We start from the raw sequence: 22,921 nt of genomic DNA on the forward strand, positions 1-22,921 counted from the left end.
CAATCTTACTAAGTAGATCAATAAAGGTACTACTTCATAGAAATGCATTGTAAGTCATGGTTAGTCGAGGTCTGTGCCTGTGTTAACGACTAGGCTTTATTGTTTAAGTAACTTGAAGAATAGGTATTGTTCATACAAAGAAGACTTTCTCCTGCTGTTAAAAATAGATGTTTTTGTCATGTAGTATATCCTGATTATGGATTCTTCTCTCTAGTCCTCAAAATTCCTCCTACCTACTCTTTCTTCCAGATCCACTGCACTTCATTTTCTCATTAGAAAAGGGAAAAAAACAGATTTCTATAGGACTATCATGTAAATAATATAGTATAACAATTGCTAACACATCAACATTGAACAAAACAAATAAATAGAAGGAAAAGAGTCCAAGAAGAGCCCCAGTTGTTCTCACACTCAGGAGTCCCATAAAAGCACTAACCTGGTGCAGAAGCAGGCAGGCCTTACACATGCTGCCCCAGACTCTGTGGGTTTCTTTGAATGTTAATCCTGTTGATTTAGAGGGCTGTGCTGTCCTGGAGTTCTTATCCCTTCTGGCGCTTGTACTCCTCCTGCCTCCTCTTTCCCAGGGTTTCCTGAGCCTTGGGGAGAGATTTGATGGAGACGTGGCCTCATTGAGGACTAAGTGTTCTAAGATCTCTCATTCTCTGAATAATGTCTAGCTGTGGGCCACTGTACTTGTTCCCATGAAATGCAGGAGAAAACTCTGATGATGATGCCAATGACCTATGAGTGCAGACATTGGTTCTCAACCTGTGGGTTGTGACCCCTTTCAGATATCCTGCCTATCGGATATTTATATAGTCATTTATAAGTTTATAACTACCAAAATTACAGTTGTGAACTGTCACCAAAAGTAATTTTATGATTGCAGGTCAACTTGTGTTAAAAGGTTGCAACATTAGGATGGTTGAGAACTATTGGTGTAGCCGAAGTTCATTAGGAGTCCTTTGCTACATTTTGGTGCTGTCTGTCTGTTCTACACCAGTGGTATTTGTTTAGATGCCTGGGTGGTCTCGTCTCAGGTTCTGGGTCAATGTAAGAGTGCTGAGTATGAGTTATATTTCATGAGATGGGTGTTATCAAATCAGATATTGGTTGGCCACTCCCACAATTTTGTGCCACCATTACACTAGCTTATTGTACAGGCAGGACACCACTGTAGATCAAAGCGTTTGTAGCTGGGTTGGTGTTTACCTTTCTCTTTCGTTACCTTGCAGCACTCTTTCCTGTGCCAAAGACACCAGCTGTAAAAGTCAAGGCTCCATGTAGGCACCAGCACAGTTTCTCAGTTTTTAATGAGTTCTGTAGGTATTGTCTTTAACAACCGAGCCTTGCTTTTAGGTTGTGGCGAGCATGACCAACAAATAAAATAGTTGTAATCCAATCCTGACACTGGAAACTTCATTTGGTGACAAGAAAGGGCCAGTTGAGTCTCCCCCATTATTTGGCCATTTCAGTTATGTCTCCTTCATATATGTATATATTTCAGGCAGCTTCTATTATATTGGGTTTTTAATACTACCTTTCAAATGGCCCTCAGTTTTAGCTGTCTCTCTCCATATATTCTCCTGCAGATGTTAAATGACAGGGTTTCTGAAAAGTATCTTCAATGTACTCATAGACATACTGAGAAACAAGTTTCTGCAGTTCTGTCTAGACGGTCCCAAGAATTACATGACCTTTCTGGATCAGATTAGTTCTGCTTTTGATTTTTACATAACAATTCATACTGTTTTACATAAAGGCAGTCATAATGTAGGGTCCCACCAATTGTGTCAAGAGCTTGATTGTACACCCTTGTCAACACTTCTCTTCTGTCCTTGGTAAACAATAGCCATTCTATCTCTGGTGAGGATAGCTCATGTTTTTAATATGATTTTTGCTTAGCATTATTTATGCTGCCGACTTAATTTTTATATCATTGGTATTTGTATGTCTGTTTTCAAGAAATGTCTAAGTCATTTGCTCTTTTTTTTAACCAAGTTACTTTTTCTTGATAGTTGAGTTCCTACTATGATGGGATGTTAAGCTCTTATTACCAAGCTTTTTCTTTGATGAAATCTTAGTTCCCTATTTTGGCCCCATTTGCATAAGTGTCTGTGCTTGTGTTTTTAACAGTAGTGTTGTGCACATCAATGCAATCCACTTTGTGACATGCTATAGGTTTGAGTCATAGTTTTAAGTCTTTAATTCATGTTGAATTGAAATAGATATATGGTTTCTACATAATAGGTAGTATGAATGCCTGGTTTTAATATTTGTTCATATAGGAATTTAATGTTATTATTATTAAGAAGACCATTCATCACTGTATATTTTGGGGATCACTATTGAAAACCAGATTGACTATGAAGGTATGGATTTGTGTCTGCCTCCCTGCGCCCTTGGCTCATGTGTCTGTTTATGCCAGGACCCTGCTGTTTTTATTACTGCAATTTTGCAGTATACTTGGGAGTATGTAATCTTGTACCTTCAGTTTTTTGTATTTCTTCATGGATCCCTTTAAATATCTTCTTTGGATCTATATGAATTCCAGAATCATGGTCTTTTGGTAAAAGATAACCTTGTTGTTTGGATGAAGAGTACATTGGATCTGTAGGTTGTTTTAGGATTATGGGTATTTCCCCAATATTAATATGCCTAATTCATGAATATATAATACCTTTCTATTCATTTGTATCTTTTTTATTAATCTTTTGTAGACTTTACTGTAGAACAGTTTAATATCATATAAAATAATGTCTTTTTTGTTTGTTTTACCATTATTATAATTGGGCTTGCTCACTTCATGTTTCTAGGTTGGTGTGAATATATAGTAACAGCACTGATTGTGTGTGTGTGTGTGTGTGTGTGTGTGTGTGTGTGTGTGTGTGTTAGTTTTCTACCTTTTGAACGTTAATGAATGTGTTAATTAATCCAAACAATTTTTTGGTGCAGTCTAGAATTTTCTATATGCAAGATGTTATTTTCTAAGAGGAGGCAGTACAACTTCTTCCTTTTGGATTTCTTTGTTTCTTTTCTCCTGCCTGATTATTGTGGTAAGGACTATCAGCAAGGACTGAAAGTGGTGAAGATGAATGGCTCTGACTTGCTCCATGCTTTACAGCCAATGCTTTCAACTCTCCCAGTAAGTCTGGCATGACTTGAGGGTTTATCAAATGTATCAGTGGATTATGTTGTGCTGTACTCATTCTCTGTCTCACTTATTGTGACCACTATTTTGAACCATGAATGGATGTGAACTTTTCAAGGACCTTTTCATACTGCGATGATCAGAAAGTTCTTTCTTTCGTTTTGTTACTATGACATGCCACATGGATTGATCAATGCATGATAAACTTTCCTTCCATGTGAGAAATAAACCCCTCTTAATAGTAGTAGGTGATCCTTTTAATAGACTACTGAACTCAGTTCTTTGGTGTTTGGAGGGGTTTTAGGTCATGTCCACGTCAGTCACTTACTTATCTTTTTTTCTTATACTGTCCTTGTCTAATTTCCATTTAAGGGCAATGCCATTCAGGTAAAAGGAATATGAGCGAGTTCTATCTTTAATTTTGTGAGGATTTTGAAAAGAGCTGTTCTTAGTTCTTCAAATATTTGGCATCATTTAGCAATGAAACCACCATTGCCTGAGCTTTATTCAGAGGGACATAGTTTATTACTGAGTCGATTTCATTACTCATGGTTGATCTGTTCAGATTTTCCCTTTGTTCATGACTCAGTCCTTTGGGTTGCTATTTCTTAAATTCTTCTTCAACGCAAGGATAAGTAATATTAAAAAAATTAGAGTCATAATAAGACTAACAGACTACTGTTTCAATTCTACATTGCATAAGTAATTTTATTTACATTAGTCTACTTTTATTGAATGTTACATTAAAATTCATAGAAAATGTCTCAAAAAATAGTTAACTGTGTTTACGGGATCTACCTTTCCTGCTATTATTTACAGATTGTCAAATAATGTTTTCTAACATAAACCACTACCTTGATTGTGAAGTTCTGTCTTTCAAGTTACTGTAGTTTCATTATTATACTGAAAGGTAGAGGCTGTTGGAACAACTAACAATTTTTAACATAGATATCCTTTTAAAGAATGACAAGGGTTTTGTGATTTAATTTACATTAAGACATTTAGAGCTGGCATGTTTCATATTTCAGATCATATTAGCAAAGACTAATAGGATTAGGGCTGAAGGAGAGCCTGAGAAGGAGACCACACTAATTCAATAAAGCATTGTAATGCATTCCAGAGCACCACTGCCTGCAGCTCTGTGCATTCCCCACCAGCTCATGGCCTAACTGTGAATGTCCTGGAATGAGATTTGTCAGAATTCTGCAGCTCTGCTCCCATTACAGGGGTTGCTAGGGGAAGCTAAATTGGCAAGCCTGCAGGATGTGATGTCGCACAACTTCCTTTTGCAACAGGAAAGATAAAGTCATTGTAAGAAATGGGAAGTGCAGCTCAGGCACACAGCCCCAAAGTCTGTTTGCTCTTGGGTTCAGTGGAATACTTGGAGTGCATCACAGAGACGGATGGACAGCGGTGATGGTTATCATGCCAACCAGATACTCTTGTAGCACATAGAGGTCCCAGATGGGTAAGACTATTGATTAATTTTCCTCCCTAGAACTCTGCATAGAACATTCTAGTATAAAAGATAACTAGTAAAGATGAAGTTTCCATGTTGATTCTACCTTGACTTCACTACGTCTTAGGATTCACATGTGTGGTGTCTTCAGCAATAGGGACTCACCATCAAGACCTGGAGGATAACTAAGAACAAGGGTGATGGTCTCTCATGTTCTTAGGGAAGATCTATAGCACCCACAGGCCAACACTCAAAACTAAATTACCATTACCTGGCACTGGACTTTTCATATGATAACCTGTGGTGTCAGGGAGAAACAATGTCTCCCCGGTAGCTCCACCTTGAACTCTTTTTTAAAGATCTTTAGCTTTATCTATCTTTCCATAGACTCTCTTGTCTATACTTCCCTTTCACCCTTTATCTCATGTAATTCTTCCTGTGTCCTTATTCTTTGTCCCCCTATATATTTGCTGCATTCTATCCCCAATTTCACGTGAAGCCCCTTCACTGATTTCCTAACCTCTTGAACCCGACAGTTTTAACACATATATCTGAAGACTCAAGCTAGCATCCACATGTGAAAGAGAATAAGCAGGGTTTGTCTTCCTAGATCCAGTGTGATTCACTCATCATGATTATTTCTACCTCCATCCATTTACCTGTGAGTTGCATAGCTCCATTTTTCCTTATAGCAGAACAGGGTTTCATTGTATAAGCGTACTACCTTCAGTGTTCATCTATGAGCCAATGGATATCTAGACTCTTTCTGTTTCCTGGCTGTTATTAATGAAGTAACAGTGACCATGAATGAGCAAGTGTCTCTGAGGGTGGAGAATCCTTTAGGAATATGCCAAGGAGCGGTCAATGTGCGTTATACTGTGTCATATCTCTTCCTAGCGTTTTGAACCACCTCTACACTGATTTCCACAGTGGATACATGACTTTGTACTAGATCGACGCTGAATAAGTATTCTTTCCTCTGAATCCATGCCAACATTTACTGCTATTGTCTGTCTCAGCTATTCTGCCTAGGGTAATATGAAATCCCAAACTACATTTAATTTTCACTTCTCTCATCACTATGGATATTAACCGTTTAAAATATATTTATCATTCATTTTCCTCTTCTTTTGAGAATTCTTTGGTCAGTTTCATTAACCAATTTTAAATTAGATTATTTCTTTCCTTGGTGTTTAGTTTTTGGGGAAGTTCTGTATGTATATTCTTTATGTAGTTTATTCTAGATACTATCTTTCAGATGCTGAGCTGTCAAAGATTTTTTTTCCTATTCTTCAGACTTCCTACTCGATGAACTTATCATGTCTTTTACTATAAAGAAGCTTTTTAATCTCATGCAATTCTGTCTCTCAATTGTTGATCCAAATGCTGGTGATACTAGTGTCCTGTACAAAAAATTCTTTTCCTATGCCTATAAATTGAACTGTATTTCCTGCTCTTTTAACAGATTCAGGGTATCAGGTTAGGTTGGATCCATTGGAGCAGAGTTTTATACTGCATTAGAGACATATCTAATTTCGTCCTTCTACATTTAGCTCGCCAATTTTACTGGCACCATTTGTTAGACAGTTGGCTTTTGTCCAACATATATTTTTTATTTTATTTGTCAAAATCATCTGGCAGTATGGCCTTGAGATACAACTGGGTCTGCATTTCTGTTTAGTTGATTGATATATTTGTTTTTTATGTCAGTTACCATGCTGTTTGCAATGACACTTCTGTAATATAACACGGTGTCAGGGATTTTGATAACTCCTATAAGATTATTGTCATTTACAATTGTTTTGACTAACCCGAGCCTTTGCTAGTTCATGTGAACTTTAAAATTAATTTTTTTAGTTTTGATGAATAATTGTTTTAAAATATTGATGTTGAAACTATTGAACCTATAGGTTACTATCAGTACAATAAAAATGTTTTCATAATATTAATGTGACCAACCCATGAATATTAGTGATCTTTCCATCTGCTGTTATTTTCTTTAACTTTTAAAATGTAATTAAATTATTTATTGAAAATAATTTTATGCAATATATTCTGATTATAGTCCCCCTCCCTCCACTTGTTACAGTTCCTCTCCGCCTCCGCATCCTTCCAAGTCCACATCCTTTCGTGCTTTCCCTCGTTACAAAGCAAACAGGAATCTAAATCAGACAAAACAAACAAATGAACAGAAAAACAAAGAGCTAAAGAGAAAACACCAAAACCAAAAAATCTATGTGTATATGAAGAGGCAAACACATTTGCAAAAAGAAGTTCCAAGAAAACACAAAATGTGAAGACGTATAAACAAAAAGCATATAGAGTAAAACTCAAAAAAATGACAAATTTTTATGGGAAGAAAAAATCTTCAAAAATACTATTTTTTCTTGACCATTCACTGCTGGACATGGCACCTGGCCTTAAGGGAGGTTTGTATGCCCAGTAAGACTCCATTGGAGAAAACTAATGTTTCCTTCACAAGTATTACCAATTGAAGATAGCTTCTGAGTTAGGGAAATGGGATTACATCTACTTCCTCTTTCAGCCCTGGGTCCCCAGAGCTGTACTTTCACTGTGCAAGCTGCCTTAGTCTATGTGGCTTCCTATGAGCCTTGTTTCTTTCATGTTCTCCATTCGCTTTGTCTCTTAAAATCTTTCTGCCTCTTCTTCCACGGGATTCCGTGAGCTCTGTGGGGAGGGAAGTGATGGAGACATCTCATCCAGGACTGAGTCCTCCAAGGTCCCATACTCTCTGTACTTTGTCAGGCTAAGGGTCGCTATATCTGTTTCCATCTTCTATAGGAGGAAGCTTCAGTGACGGCTGAGCAAGATACTGATCTATGGTTATAGCAGAATGATTTAAGGGTAATTTTGTTGCTGTCTCTTTAGAATAACCACAGTCCTGTTCTATCTAGTCTTGGGTTCTTGGTCAGAGGAGCAGTGTCATGGACTGGTTTTGTCTCATGGGCTGGACTTTGAATGCAATCAGAAATTGGTTGATCACTCAAATCTTCATTGTCTTTAAGGTCTCACTATGCAACTCTGTGGGTCCAGGGAGCCCTGGGGAGCAAGCCTGAGCCTATAGAGTCAAAGCATGTCCCATCCCCAAAAATATCTCCCTGAGATCAGTAGGATAATGATCGCTCCCCACTTGCCCAGGGTCTGCATGACCCACTGCACATTAGTCCTGTGCCCTAAGACCTTTGCCCACCCAAGAAGGACATATAGCCCAGTAGCCACGTTAAATTTCTAACCCCTTATAGGGTCATGTCCATCATCACCTGGAATTCCTCCTTATGCAAATGACTCACTCCCAAGACTCTGGCTCAGGCAGTGATGTATACTTAATCCAATAGCCCTACTCACTCCTCCCACCCCCACCAATGGCTTAAATAGACTTTGTTCTCCTGATTAAAATGAGTTGTCTCACTGAATATTCCTCCACAGAGTCTGTTCTCTTGCTAAGCTCACTACTATCTAAGGACATTGAGCTCCCAGGTGTCCTCAGTATCCACTTCTTGTGCTCATGGGCAGTCACACTGCTACGGATAGCAGGACATGGAGCTGGAACAGCAGTTTAATTTTGTGGGGACTACCATGGATGGTATTATTCTTCTGAATTTTCTTAGTATGTTTACTCTTGGTAAATAGAAAGGCTACTGATTTTTGTGTGTTAATTTTGTATCCTACCTCTTTGCTGAATGTGTTTATTAGTTTTTGGGGGTTTGGGTAGAGTGTTTACCTTATTTTATGTATAGAAATACATCATCTGAAAATAAGGCTACTTTGACTTTTTCCTTTTCTATTTTTATTACCTTTATTTGCTTCTTTTGTCTTATTATTGTAGTCAAGACCTCAAGTGATTATATTGAACGTTAGTGGAGAGTGGACACCCTTATACTTCCTGATTTTAGTGGAAATGCTCTGGATGTTTCTTCATTTATGAAAATGGTGATTATACACTTCTTATATATCACTTTCATCACATCGAGATATACCCCACATGTCTCTAGACTGTCCACAACTTCTACCATGAAGGGATGTTAGATTTTGTCAAAGACCTCTCTGTATTTAATGAGACCATTTCATTTGCTTTTGATTCTATTTATGTTTTGGGTTATACTTATTAATTTGTAGGTTGTAGGTTGATCTATCCATAAATCTGCAGGATGGTTGTAACAGATTGGTATATAACTTTTAAGAACTGACTTATAAAGAAATCCTTTTATTCAATAAATGAACAACTTCAGGCTGGGTGATGTTTATCCTACCTTTTCACTTATAGGACTTCACAAAATACTCAGCCGTAGTGAACTTTTAATACATAGTCATTTCATTTGACTGCATATCAGATTTCTGTGGGAATATCAGTTTTTAAAATCAATGATACATATATTGGCTATCAAATTATTGCAATATGCAAGTTTCATTGTTTTTCTTTTTTATGTTGGGTCTCACAAGGAGACTTCACTCATATCCACTTGAACCTGCCCATTACCAAGTGCACATGCATACTGGCTACAAGCATTCTTGATATAACAAGCTAATCAGTTCCTTGCATTCTGCTTCCTAAACCACAGTGAATCCTATTATAGTGACTAATGACGGCAGACTTCAAACAGCCTGCATCTTTGAGATGCCACTAGTAAAGAAAGTGATGGGAAGTCTTTGATGTTATCAGATGTGATGGAAAGTACTCATTTGTATTTGTGTAAATCCCGCAGCCCTCCCCCAGCCCCCTAAATTACCTGAAATCAATTTCAAGTTCCCAAAGGCTCTTCAAAGCAGTCTTCCTCAGAAGTAATGCTGATGGCATTCACATTTCAAGGTTTGTCTCTTGCATCTCGGGACTTCAAGAAGATCTGAAATTTCGCTTTCAAAGAGAAAAGACATACACAAATCACTAGGCTGTTATTTGATGAGCAAAATGTCACAGGTAATAAAATTACCTACAGCAATGAAAAAAATTATATCTAACTATGCAGCTGAGAGCCCGAGTAATGAGGAAGATTCTAGGGAATCCAGAGTTCTAAGACACTCCAAGCTACAGTCCTTTCTTAGTCTATCATTGACCAAATATTGGAATGTAAAGGGTGTGGGCCATGTGGCCAAGTAACTGTACACAAGTGTAATTAGCTCATGCACTCCTGAATGGGGCGTCTGTGAAGCCGTAGACAGCCCTCCATGTGTGCTGGACTCCAATGCCCACAGGAAGCCTGGGTCACATAATTCAGAACATTCATACTCTGCATAGCTCCTGTAGCAGGAGGGTTGGTCTGTGGCTTCTTAAAAGGTTTCAGGTTTGTGGTTACTAGAAACATTCATGAACCTATTCACTCTTAAGGATACACTGGACCCGGTAAAGTTCCACCAGCATTTAATTAGGTTTCCAGTAATTACCTCAAGTAAACGGGAGGGGAATGAAACCTGAGGTTATCATCTCAGGACACAAAATATTTGTATGTGGTTTTAATATCCGTAGCCCATTTGTTTCTGCTCTGCATTTTAGAAAGAGCCATTAGAGTTAGAAGAAAATACACACTGCTGGTTTATCAGGCCACTGGTGACTGTGAATTTCCTGCAACAACTTTAGAGGAAGAGTTTTATTTCCAGTAACTGGACTTCCACATAAAGAGGGCATGTTTTAGCAAGAAAGCAGGCAAAAGCAGTAAATGCTGGAAAGTACTGAGAAAAAGAAGGTGAAGCTTGGGAAAGGAAGATGTGTTTCCTTATTTGACAAAGTTTACGAGATGATAATGAGAAAAACTGAAGCAAGTTTGGAAAAATGGGACCTGCGGAGGACCCAAGAAATATAAAGGACAGCTCTGATTTTGCTCTGAAGACTGCTCTATTAGACATTGATGAGTGTAATTTTTGGTGTCCTTTACATAGCAGGCCTGTGAAGGGTTCAACTATGCCATTTACCTGGAGTTAACTTTTAAGCTGGCCATTACAGAAATGCAAAATAATTAATAATCTTGAAATTTTGAAATAACATTAGATTATAAACATCTGACCACAGAGGTTTCCATTCAGGATCTTGTCCTGCCTTGGATATGTGATACATGCTTTCCTAGGCTTCAGTATAATTCCGTTTTCAGGAGATCTAAGGGCTTATGACTCAAACTCTATAAGTTCTTGGTAGAAAATACTTCTCATTCCTCCATGGGATGGCATCTATCTCTGTTAGGTGCCTATGGATGCCTCTGACATTTCTGAAATGATTTAAATACATCTTAGGTGTTGGGAAATATTTGGGAATACTTATTTCCAGGTCTCCAGAAGCCAGGCCTTTTCTTGACACCTCTAATAAAATCATCTTTATACATCATACCTCTTTGTAGCTGATTAAGCTCTGAACACACACACACACACACACACACACACACACACACACGCACACACAAACGTATAGATATTTCTTATCTCAAATATATATTCAACCGTCCTCTGTCCAAACCATCTACTTTAAAACATCCCAGGCTATACGTGGTTTTCTGAAAGAAATACAAATTATTAAGTATTATGTAAAAGAATTCTCCAACATAGCAAACACCATTACTCAGCAGGCTTGTTATAGCCACACCAAAACTTGCTGGCCCCATCTCCATCCTATTGGTTGAGTCTGGAATGGGGTCTGAGCTTTTCCCATAAGTCTTCAACTGATGCCAAAGAAGCCTTTCTAGGAGTCCCAATTTGAGAACCATTAGAAAACAAATGGCCAAACTGGACTCTTTCTTGTCTCTACTTTTATTTCAAAGCATTGCTCTCTGGGGCCAGTGTCCAGTGGCCTTTTCATTCCCAAACTCATCATTCTTTATTAATCCATTTTATAAGTTGAATACCTCTCTCCATATAATATAAACAAGTAACTCCTTCTTATGAGATCTTTCTTAGGTGTCCAATATCCCTTGTCATTTACTCTTATCTCATACATTTCTTTATAGAATTGAACATAAGTATTCCACATTAATAAGTTAATATGTTCATATAAGCCTTCTTAACCATATATATGATTGGATATGAATAATTCATTAAAGTTGAATAAATAAACTATCTTATTCATTTGAACTCCATAAGTGTCAAATATAGTATATTTAGCATAACGGCCATTTGATAAAGTATCAATGGCTAATGATTGGATTGGTGGATATAAATTTAGTAAACAAAAGCAATTCATTCCATTATTCTTACTGTGTCCATACTTGGCTCAGATCAAATTCCCTTGCTCTCTCCTGGTGTTCTGCTATTGCTGTCAGTGAACACTCCATTCTGGAAATGTGTCCATTCAATCTCTATGTGCACTGACAGTTCCTCTCATATATCACTCAGTTAATCTCTCCTGGTCATTGCAAAGAGAAACATTGTAGAACGAACCTCTGAAATCACCTTAACACCTCATATAAATATCACTGAAATTGAATCCCAGATTCTTGGTTCAATTTTTGTTAGTCAAGATACAAGAACTGAAATTATTTCAACAAAACACTTTATTGGGATTTCACTTACAATTACAGAGAAATGTGAGCTTCTAAATGATTATACAAAAAAAACCCTTTTCAAATTTGTATATTATTGGTTAATTGAAGCTATAATTTATTTCAATAAAATGGTTTACTATTATATTTTAAGTACATATGTTAGAGTGGTTTTTAAATTATCACTGATTTATAGGTTTAGGTTATTTTATTTTACTTTATTTATTTTTTGTGCATTCGAATTAGTAGGAAGACTGTTTTGTGAAAAGTTGTTTCCAGTATCTGGACATCTTAGCCACAACCTATATAGATAAAATAGAATCTTTAGGAAACAGGGGAGCCAAAATGATACCATTGCCTGGTAAGAAATGAATATTATAGAACTAGATAGAAGGAAATGTGATTGTGTGGGGTTATATATAGATACATTCCACTTCAGATAAATATTGAAAACTCGAAATAGCAAATAAAAGAATCCAATGTGAAGAACATCACTGGAGTCCTCAGAAGGTGACAGGCGAGAGGCAATATCTAGATGGTGACCCAGGGCATCAGTGGGATGCCTAGGGGGATGCGGCTGCATTATGTTTCCTTTGTGCGAGCTTTCCCCTGACTTGAACCTTTGTTTCTCTCATCAGGTCTCATTGTGAGAGAAGTGAGCATTGAGATTTCACGCCAGCAGGTGGAGGAACTGTTCGGGCCTGAAGATTACTGGTGCCAGTGTGTGGCCTGGAGCTCAGCGGGCACTACGAAGAGTCGGAAGGCATACGTGCGCATTGCGTGTGAGTCCCTGCACCTGGACACTCATGGGTACAACACGGATGGTTGGCCTAGAAATCTCTGGTCCCGAGTCAGGGTTCTAACTCAAAAGAACGCCCCCAGGGTGCTGTATTTGAACCATAGTTTCTCAGGAATCACATTTTTGGTTTTGGGGTTTTTTGTTTGTTTTGTTTTGTTTTTTAATGTATTTTAGATCTGGTAGCAATCAGACTATGGGAGAATCAAGTGTTGTCTTTTGTTCTGTTGTTTGTTTGTTTGTTTAGTTTTGTTTTTTTTTCATTGATTCTAGCTTGTTAAAATAATATTGAGCAGTGTTTCTGTGGGAACTAGAAGTCTCCTAGGCCAAGAGTCTCTACTTATGCTGAAGCTTTATTAGTGCATCGGAACACAGTCCCGAAGTGTTAACTGCCAACACATTACAGCTCAGAAATGAGAGAAAGAACCTCTCAAACCGTGATAACCTGGTAAATGGAAAGATGTGTTAGACAGTTACGGAGATTCCCTTAGGTTCAGTCATGTGCTAATCAGGAGGAATGCACTCTTCTCTTCACAGAGCCCTTCTCGACATGGAACCCTTTCCTCAGGAGCAGTGTGAAGGCTGATTACACCAGAATACGTAGTGTCATATGACATTCCAGGTTGACTCTCTAACAGATGATGTGACCACTGAAATTTACATCTTCTTTGCTGAACTCTTTGTCTGTGTGTCAGATGTCAGTATCCCGTTCATGTGTCAGAACATCTCGTCCAACCTGACTGATGTCACCCCTGATACATGCTCAACTTGGGCTCCTTTTCCACCTGATCTGATCTGTCTTGCTTCCCAGAGACCTGGAGTCTTCCTGTCCTCCAGTCAGTGTTCTGTGCACTCAGTGCAGTCTTCATGAAACATAAGCCTCATCTCCTCTCACTTCTACCCCCACTTCACGGTAGCAGGGACTTGACACATAAATCCAAAATTCTGTATCAAAACACCAGGGAATAGGTGGCCTAAAAATCAGAAATTTCCTTTGTTGTACTTTTGAAGGCTAGACGTTCAAGTTGAAGATGTCAGTGGGTTCGCTTTCTCCTGAGGCCTCTCTGCATCTTGCAGACAGCTGCCTTCTTACGGAGTCCCTGAAGGGCTCAAGGGATCCTTCCTGGCATCTCTTTGTGCGTCTGCATTTCTTTTTTCTTAGAAGACACAAGTCGGGTTGGATTGTTACCCATCCAGACAGGCTTATCTTAAATTAATCACCTCTTTAAAGGCCTCATTTTCCAAATGCCATCACATTCTAAGCACTGAAAGTAGTTACTCAGCGTCTGAACTGGGGACAGAGATGTGACTTAGTATATAACACCCACCTGTCTATCTTGCTCACCAGAGCCTCGAGCTCTGAACACTAGGGATCTCTCAATGTAAGTCACACTGGACTTGAACTCTTATACTTCCTTCACCCTTCAAAGCTAATTCGTGCCTGCTTGCTTCAGCCTATTTACCTGTGGGATTTTTAAAAGTTAATTTCCTCAGTAAATATCTATCAAGATTTTTTTTTTGTCCTTGGACAGCTTTATACTTTGAGAGCAATCTGGTGAGACTAGATAAACTCTAGATAAAGCAAGTAATGAAGCAGGTAGGGAGATAGGATATGTGCTGTGGATAAACTGAACAGGCCTGGAAGATGCTGTGCTTGAGAGAAAGGTCAGGGGAGGTCTGCTGTGAGCCCGAGCTCCTATTCCCTGCTTACCTTGAAAGCACGGATCAGGAGAAGTGCAGCAGACTCCTATAAACACTTGGGATTCCCAGATGAGAGAGAAAGGTACGGCCTGGGAGTCAGGAGAAAATGGGAGGGCGGAGAATTAGGACATGGGGAGTTTGGTGTGATTTGGAATTCTGGCAGAAACCCATGTCACATCTGTGCACTGAATCATTGAGTGCAAGCTAACAAGAAACCCATCTCACCTGCTCTTACAGAGTCCCTGACTCCACACTAGTCAGAAGCAATGCTGAAGGCAAAAATAAAAGTTACGTGGCTGCTCTTTGGGCTTTTGTGAGGCTGACATAGAAGGCAGTGGGAATGAGAGCTCTTTTGAGTGTTTACATGTGGATGTGAAAGGAAGAGAGAAACTTTTCATTCAAAAGAGATGAAACTTTCAATGGATTTTTATCCCTTCCCTGTCCCTGTTTCCAGCTCAGTTTGCCTATTCTTATTGGTCTGCTTTCATTTGCTGTGATTTTTGTGTTTCACCTCAGTGTGATCCTTTCAGTGAAGAATTCTATTTTACACAACCTTGTATCTTCACGGCTTAGACCTATGCCTAGGATATACTATGTGTTTAGTAAATGTGTCTGAATGAAGCTCCTGATGAAGAATTCTCTGTGAAGCTTGTATATATGCTGAAGATGAATATCACTCTCTGAATATAGCTAGAAGTTTATGTGGTGCCCTAAGTGCATTGTCCATTTAGTCGCTGCAATGTGGGACACACTTAAAGCGTAACTATTGATGACTACTCTTAGGAGCAGCATACCAAGATCATTACAGATGTTAGGTGGAGGGTTGAGTCAATGCTTGGGCATGGGGAGAAACTGAACGACTGGCAATATCACAGGAGTGCCTGGAGCTGGGGTGGCCCTTGGGGAAAAGGCAACAATGGGCTTCTGTCTGTCCGCATTGACTGGTCAAAGGATACCTCCTACTCCCACCAGCTAATAATGCAGGCTGAAACCGCTCCTCTCGGAGAGCAGTTTCCAAAAGGGAGAGAGGATTTCATTGCCAGCACTTCCAACAGGTGGGTTCAGGCCTGAGACCCTGCTGGAACAGCCCCATGCTCTCCGCATAAGTTTAAAATTAATTGTAAAACTCGCTTTGAACTACAATAGAAAGAGAAGTGTGACGTAAGTTAGGTTTTTCCTACTCTTCTACATACCCATGAGTATCAACACAGTAAATACTTAAAGCGCAGCCTACACTCTATACCAAATTAATCCACAGATAGGCTTAAAGGCTGCAGAGTCCCTCACAATGTGCTCTTATGTATAGCTTTTCTTTTTAAAGAAAAGACTGTGTTTCCAATTTTATAGAGAAAGGTATAGACATGAATCTTTATTTTCTATTTTAAAATTATATATGCATGTGAAAACCTGTCTAGTTTTTTGCTATATTTTTCTAAACGTCTTTCTCGAACTCCTAGTTTTTAAGGAGTTTGACATTTTCAAACAATCAGAGAACAACCTTTTCCCTGTGGTGGTAATTCTCAGAAGAGGTGTGCCAATGACTTCGTAATTGAAGCCACACACATGCGGCCGAGGCATCCCATCTCACTCATGACTGTTTACTCAGACAGATACAGATCGTGATGAACCTGAGGGCAAGAACTTTACTCTCCCTCTGGCGAGGGTGCCCCCTAACAAGCCGACCTCCCACATTCAGCCCAGTGGTTGTGGATTTCGGCGTCTTCCACACACCAAATGAGCCATGTGTTTTGAGCAGTGAGACTTGACGGGTGGCCATCTCATAAATAGCAACTCCAGTTTATATGTGTCATGGGTGAACATAACTACAAGACAGAAGTTAAATCCGTGTGACCAGTGTACTCCACCCTGATGGTACGTACTCCCACACCGCCATCATCCTTTCATTTAAGCTGTTTTCAGGAAGGTAGACAGAGGGATTAATGAATTAGTGATGTTTATGATCAATCACTTATACATCCAAGTTCTATTAAAATAGAAAATTATTCAGTGACACAATCTGAGCATAGGAAAAAATAGAAAATTTGAAGTAAACATTTAGCAAGAAATTAACTAAGAATATACCTTCCCCAATCAAACTCCTTAATTTCTACTAGAAGTATCAGCTTTTGCTGGGTGGGCAGTCTCTTTCCTGCAAAGGGTCTTGCCTCAGCAACCATCTTTAGGAGAAAAGGGTTTGGTTCCCAAGTGCTTCTATTTTAAAGCCAATTTGAGAATCCCAAAACCTTTTGGGAAAGAAGGAATCTGTTGAGCAGCTCTGTCCAGGGAAGACTTGAAGTTGATATTCTAGTCATTGTAGAAGCTACCGCACTGGTGCTTGTTCTTTGCTCTCGTGTCTGAGGAAGGGAGCAATGTGGACAAAGTTAAAAGCATTTGCCTCCAGACCTGGCTGTATTATATACAAATTCCCATCCCATCACTGACAAATGAGACATTGGTCAGGTTACTTAACCTCTCTGAGCCTTAATTTTATGAACCATGAAATGAAAATAAATGATAGGGCTATTTTGAGATTAAAGGAGATAAATTTTCTAAGCATGTGACAGGCTGGCAAGACAGAGATCATGTGCTCACTGAGTGATGGCAGGTGTTCAGACTACCAGCTACCACAGTTCCGGGGGCTCTGTACATTTGTTTTAAGATTTACACATACTAAGCAAACTTTGAGAGTGAAATATCACTCCCTATGTGTCTGTCCAGGCTGTCAATCCAGAAGACCGAAATTGTCTCCTGATTCATACAACATGGGGCCATAATTTCCCCCATGCCTGAGGATAAGAGTGAGAGCCACATGGTAACTGCTCTCCTACAAATCTTGGGTGACAGTGGGATGTGAATGCGTAGAGAATCCATCTTCCTGCAAGTGTCAGGACAGTTCTCTGATATTCCTCTTGAATCACATGTACTAACCTGTAAGTCACAGTAGTCTCACAGAGGCTGCTGACAACAGACAGGCATCAGACAGTTCTTGGAAAGAACTACGGAGAACCAAGGTGACCTTCCAGCCCTCCTCCCACAACTCACTTGGCCTTATCCATATGGTGAGAACTGTCTTTTGAGCCACCTGGAAGCTTGTATCAACCTTGCTCACATTGTGAGTCCATAGTATTTAGCACACTGTCTAGGATGGCTGTGCCTAATAGAAGTGTGATGCCAGCTACTTCTGTCACTCTAGTTTACAAAAGCCTTTCTAGTTTCTGGTGTCTAAGTAAACATAGGCAGATGAAATTCCCTTTAATATTATATTGTGTAGAGTTTCAACATAGAATATAAGAAAGCACATGTCAATGAAATACTTAACAACTTTTAATAATAGTCTTTGGAATTGGTTCAGTGCCTCTCAATTAAGATGACATTCGGGTCATGTGTGCTCCAGAGCCCCAGAAGACTAGTTAGAACACATAGTCTGTAAAGTGATCACAATGACATTACAGGAGGTGCTACTGAAGCACTGTATATGGATTAGCTGTTTGTTCGTTTCAAGGACTCTGTGATAAGTGAGATTATTACCCATACTTTATAGGTAAAGGCAATCAAAAGATGAGACCACAAAGTTCTGCCTGAGATCCTGCAGCAGTGTGTGGACACGCGTGTCAATCCTGGAGCCAATGCTCTGCTTAAGCCAACGCACTGAGAAAAAATAAGGGAGAGATGATGGCATTTTGTTTTCACCTCTCTTGGTTTTGGTTTTGGGTTGTGGTGAGGTGGAAGTTCACAAGATTATCTTTTCCGTCTGATGAATTATTTAAAGCCTCCTTTTATTTACTGTATGAAAGTGTGAAGGATTCATGCCTTCCTGTATCTCTCCTCTTTGCACGGTGTATATAACTACACCCATTTCTTTGTTCATTCAAGGCAATAGCCTCATTCTACAGATAGACAGTTTACAAAAGCCTTTCCTTCTCTTCCCAAATCTTCCCCTTATCTACCACCAGTCCCCTCCTTCTTTCTATTACTGAAATTGCCTCTAAAGGTGGGTCTGTCAGGACCCCAGCTCTGTCATTCTCTTAAGAACATATTTTTCTTCATAGCATTTTGATTCTTTGTCACTTTTCTTCTTCATGTTCATTATCTTCCCTAGAAGAATATAAGGCCCAAAGTTGACGGACATTTAGTTTTGGTGTTACAACCCCAGTGCCTACTACTAGTTCTTCACATGTATGTGCTTGTGGGAAACAAATGAAGATGACAAATACGTGAAATGAAATTGAAGACGCAGGGCGAATGGATGGTACAATCCTTGTTTTCGTCCGTTTGTTAAAACCAGTTTCTTTTCTAAGGGATTCAAGGACATCTCTAGGAAAGGATTGCTCCCATGCTTCCCCACAAATTTCCATAAGCAAAACACACCCCCCCTTGATATTTTGCCGCTTCCTACAGCACTTAGGGTATCTAGTACCCATTTCTTGATGTATTATATGCTCATAGTTTACCTCATGACCCCCTTACACTCAGATCCATGTAGACAAACTTGTTTTATTGCTCAACGAGGAAGAAAATTTTCCTGGGGATCAACACTGTCACAAAGGAATGCATATATTTGCTGTTCCGTGTCGAGATATCCCTAGATAAAGATACATCTAATATCATGAGTTAATATGTTGGCTTCTATGTGCATGAAAATCATATCTTTAGAGTCTTTCCTGCTATTCCTCAATTTCCTACTTGGTTGCAATACTCAGCATAAGAAAATCCTTAAACAACTTAACCAAATAATGTATTTCTTTAACTAGGCATTCTTAAGGACATGGGCCATACCATGAACGTAATAGCTTACTACTGAATTTCTTGGTAGAACAGAGCCGATTTGTCAATACCAGAATAAATAGCTTATTCACAAATGATCATTTCTGAGGTTTTGGGCCCAGTCCTTCAGGCAACCCTTAAGCTCCAAGTGCCTGTTGTAAATGACAGAGTCCATATTTTGATTTCAAAAAGATTAACTACATAGTTTAGACATTGGGATGGAGTTTTAACAAAGTACTCTTTTGTTTTATTTAGATCTCAATAGCTTATGTAGCCATAAACAGTTCACTATGGTTTTTATGATAAGATTAAAAGCTAGACCCCCATGGCTGGATGCATTTACCCAAATATGTGTGCTTTTGTCTATGGGCAAAACTACTCAAGTTTCATGAAATCTCACAAACTCATGGACATTTATAGTCCACCCTTCTTATCAGAGGTAGACAAGTAACTGACCAAATGCAATCTCATACAGTTACATTCTGGGGAAGGCCATCCATCCCTATGTTATAGGTACAGTATGTAACCCGCCAGACTGAAAATTGACAGTAAAGTGTATTTTATGCCGTAGGGAAGTGTATAGCTTAAATGCTTACTTGCCAGCATATCGTCTATAAGCATTGCGTTGCTTTTGTACCTGCAAAGAAAGCCTTAAAGCTTTGGAACGCCAGGTTCTCCATCCATAAAGTTGGCAAGGTTCTTATTACTTATCCCTAAGACATACCTTAAAAATATTGCGATGACGTCTAATCATTTTTCCTGAACCTAAAGGTACAGTGTGAATATAAAAGTGTGCTTTTCACGGCACCTGCTCTCTTCCCCTACTTTGTAATGACTGTCGTTTGGACATCTAATTCTAAAATGTTTTTTCCCCTAAAAGACCCTTTAGCAAGACTACAAGAATACCAATGTATTTTTGTCCTGTAAATGCCCCAAAGTCAGTAAATAAGAAAAATTGCCATGATAGCATATCTTTACTTCAGGGACTGTGTTCACTTGAGATCCATAAGTCGAAATGATCTGGCTACAAAGAAGGAAATCAGTCCTTGGTACATTAAAGAAATGGCCAGCATGCCCTCCTGCTTCAGGATGCTGGCTTGACTTCTGTCCTCAGGTATGAATTGTGATGCTGTGGAAGTTTCCATGGTCGGTTCTTAGGGAGGGCCAAGAACTTTAGCTCTTAAATGAGGAAAATGAGGTTATCAAGAATTAAGTTTATGAAAAAAAATAGTCAAAATCTATTAACATTCCCCATCCCTCTTATTTTTCCCCAAATGCCTTCTACTGTACACTTCAAGTGGACAAAGTTCAATGTAAAATATACCTCAATATGGATTGATTTAAAGAAATGATCTGTCCCAACCAATTCTATCTGTAATGTCACCCGCTGAAGACATTTTTGTGTCAAAAGTAATTTTTTTGGCAAACTTATTTTCCATTTATTTATTTACTTACTTATTTACTTATTTATTTGTTATTGAATATTTTATGTGTTTACACATGTTATCCCCTTTCACCCCTCTCCAATCCCCCCTCCCTCCTCATTCTGCTTCTATGAAGATGCCCCAACTCCCACCCACTCCCTCCCACCTCCCTGCCCTGGCATTCCCTTACAGTGGGGCTTCGAGCCTTTACAGGACCAAGGGTTTCTCCTCCTATTGAAGCCAGACAATGCCATCCTCTGCGACATATGCAGCTGGAGTCATGGGTCCCTCCATGTGTACTCATTCGTTGGTGGTGTAGTCCCTAGGAGCTCTAGGTTGGGGGGGTCTGGTTGGTTGATATTGTTGTTTTTCTATGATTTTGCAAACCCTTTCAGCTCCTTCAGTCCTTTCTCTTAACTCCTCCATTACTGTCCCTGTGCTCAGTCAGATGCTTAGCTACAAGCTAATCTCTTATCCTTATATCCTCATCTGTATCAGTAAGGCTCTGGCAGAGCCTCTCAGGAGACATCTGTATCAAGCTCCTATCAGCAAGCACTTCTTGGCATCAACAAACAGTAGTGACTGGGTTTGGTGACTGCATATGGGATGGATCCTCAGTTGGGGCAGTCTCTTTTCTTCAGTCTCTGTTCCACTCTTTTTCCTTGTATTTCTTCCTATGTGTATTTTGTTCTCCCTTCTAAGAAGGACTGAAGCATCCACATTTTGGTTTTCTTTCTTCTTCAGCTCCACATGATCTGTGAATTATTTCTTGGATATTCCAAGCTTTGGGGCTATTACCTACATATCATGTGTTTTCTTTTGTGACTGGGTTACCTCACTCAGGACGATATTTTCTAGTTCAACCCATTTGCCTATGAATTTCATGAAGTCATTGTTTTTGATAGCTGAGTAATATTCCATTGTGTAGATGTACCACATTTTTTGTATCCATTCCTCTGTTGAAGGACATCTGGGTTCTGTCCAGCTTCTGGCTGTTATAAATAAGGCTGCTATGAACATAATGGATCATGTGTCCTTGTTATATGTTAGATCATCTTTAAAGTGTATGCCTAGGAGTGAAATAACTTTTGGAAACCAACATCAATGCATTCTTACTCTGTTCATGTGTTCTGGCCACTGCTGTATCCCAAGAACCATCTGAGGCAGTCCCTGTAATTGTGTGCATTCTATCAATAATAAAATGGAGATGTGGAAACATGAAGAAAGTTGACTGACTGTTTTGATAGCTATGGAATTTAAGGAGAGCCTTTCCACTGTAATCTGCCTTACTGCATATACTTACACACACAGGAAGCAACTGATAACCCTTGTAGCATTTGTGAGCAGTTTGTTCGGATGGTGGGTGGCTCTTTCTTATACTTTACAATATTTTTAAAGGAAAGGCAAGAGAGAAAAGAAGAAAACTCTTTTTAAAATATTATATTCTTTATATTTTAAATTATAAGCAGTATGTTGCTTAATATAGTGTTTTATCAGTAAAAAAAATCCCAGATCAGATTATCTATTTCTGTGAGACAAAGCCATGGGAAACTTCAGACACTCAGACATTAAACCAGGAGTATTTCACTATTAATAAGTGGCCAAAGCTCTGAAGATTAATCTAACTCTCTCCAAATATGCCCAGTTGCTTGGTTCTCAGCACTTATATCCTGTTAACTGTCAAATTTTATAATTTAAGAATAAATTCTACTCTACTGTGACAAGATAATTAGCCCCTTCCGTCATCATTGGAGGACAGGTAGATTTTTTGCCTTTTAAACTAAAAGTATTAATGTCTAATGTGACCGTGGAATTATTTTATTTGATAAAGAAGCACTTTGAAAATACAGTGAAACAATTTATTTTTAATCAAAAGTGCCTCCAGTGCCTCTGGCCATTGCACTTGTAAAAGGAATTGAGAAATCATTTAAAAGTTCGAAACTGTGGAGCACAATAGAGCCACTGTGTTTGCTTAACCTCCATCAAAAGTGTTGACGATGGCATTCAACACATCCCTGCAATGTGCATGTCTCTTAAGGACAGGGTTTACATAAATCTAGAGCCATTCAGTCAAAACAAGCTTGGTTCGAAAGGCAGGAAGCTTAATCCTAATTGAAGCTTAGCCTCTCGGTAAAAGGTAATGAGTAA

At 39.0% G+C, this 22,921-nt stretch overlaps 1 protein-coding gene across 2 annotated transcripts in view; it reads left to right on the forward strand.

The window, feature by feature from the left end:
• Nucleotides 1-22,921, forward strand: part of Unc5c (unc-5 netrin receptor C) — a 372,474-nt gene that overhangs the window by 235,611 nt on the left and 113,942 nt on the right. For both annotated transcript variants that reach the window (NM_001415084.1, NM_199407.2), the window contains 1 exon segment: nt 12,727-12,870. In NM_001415084.1, the coding sequence (NP_001402013.1) occupies nt 12,727-12,870 (144 nt within the window).

This window comes from Rattus norvegicus, chromosome 2, assembly GCF_021556685.1.
Source record: "Rattus norvegicus strain SHRSP/BbbUtx chromosome 2, alternate assembly SHRSP_T2T, whole genome shotgun sequence".
Lineage (NCBI taxonomy): Eukaryota > Metazoa > Chordata > Mammalia > Rodentia > Muridae > Rattus > Rattus norvegicus.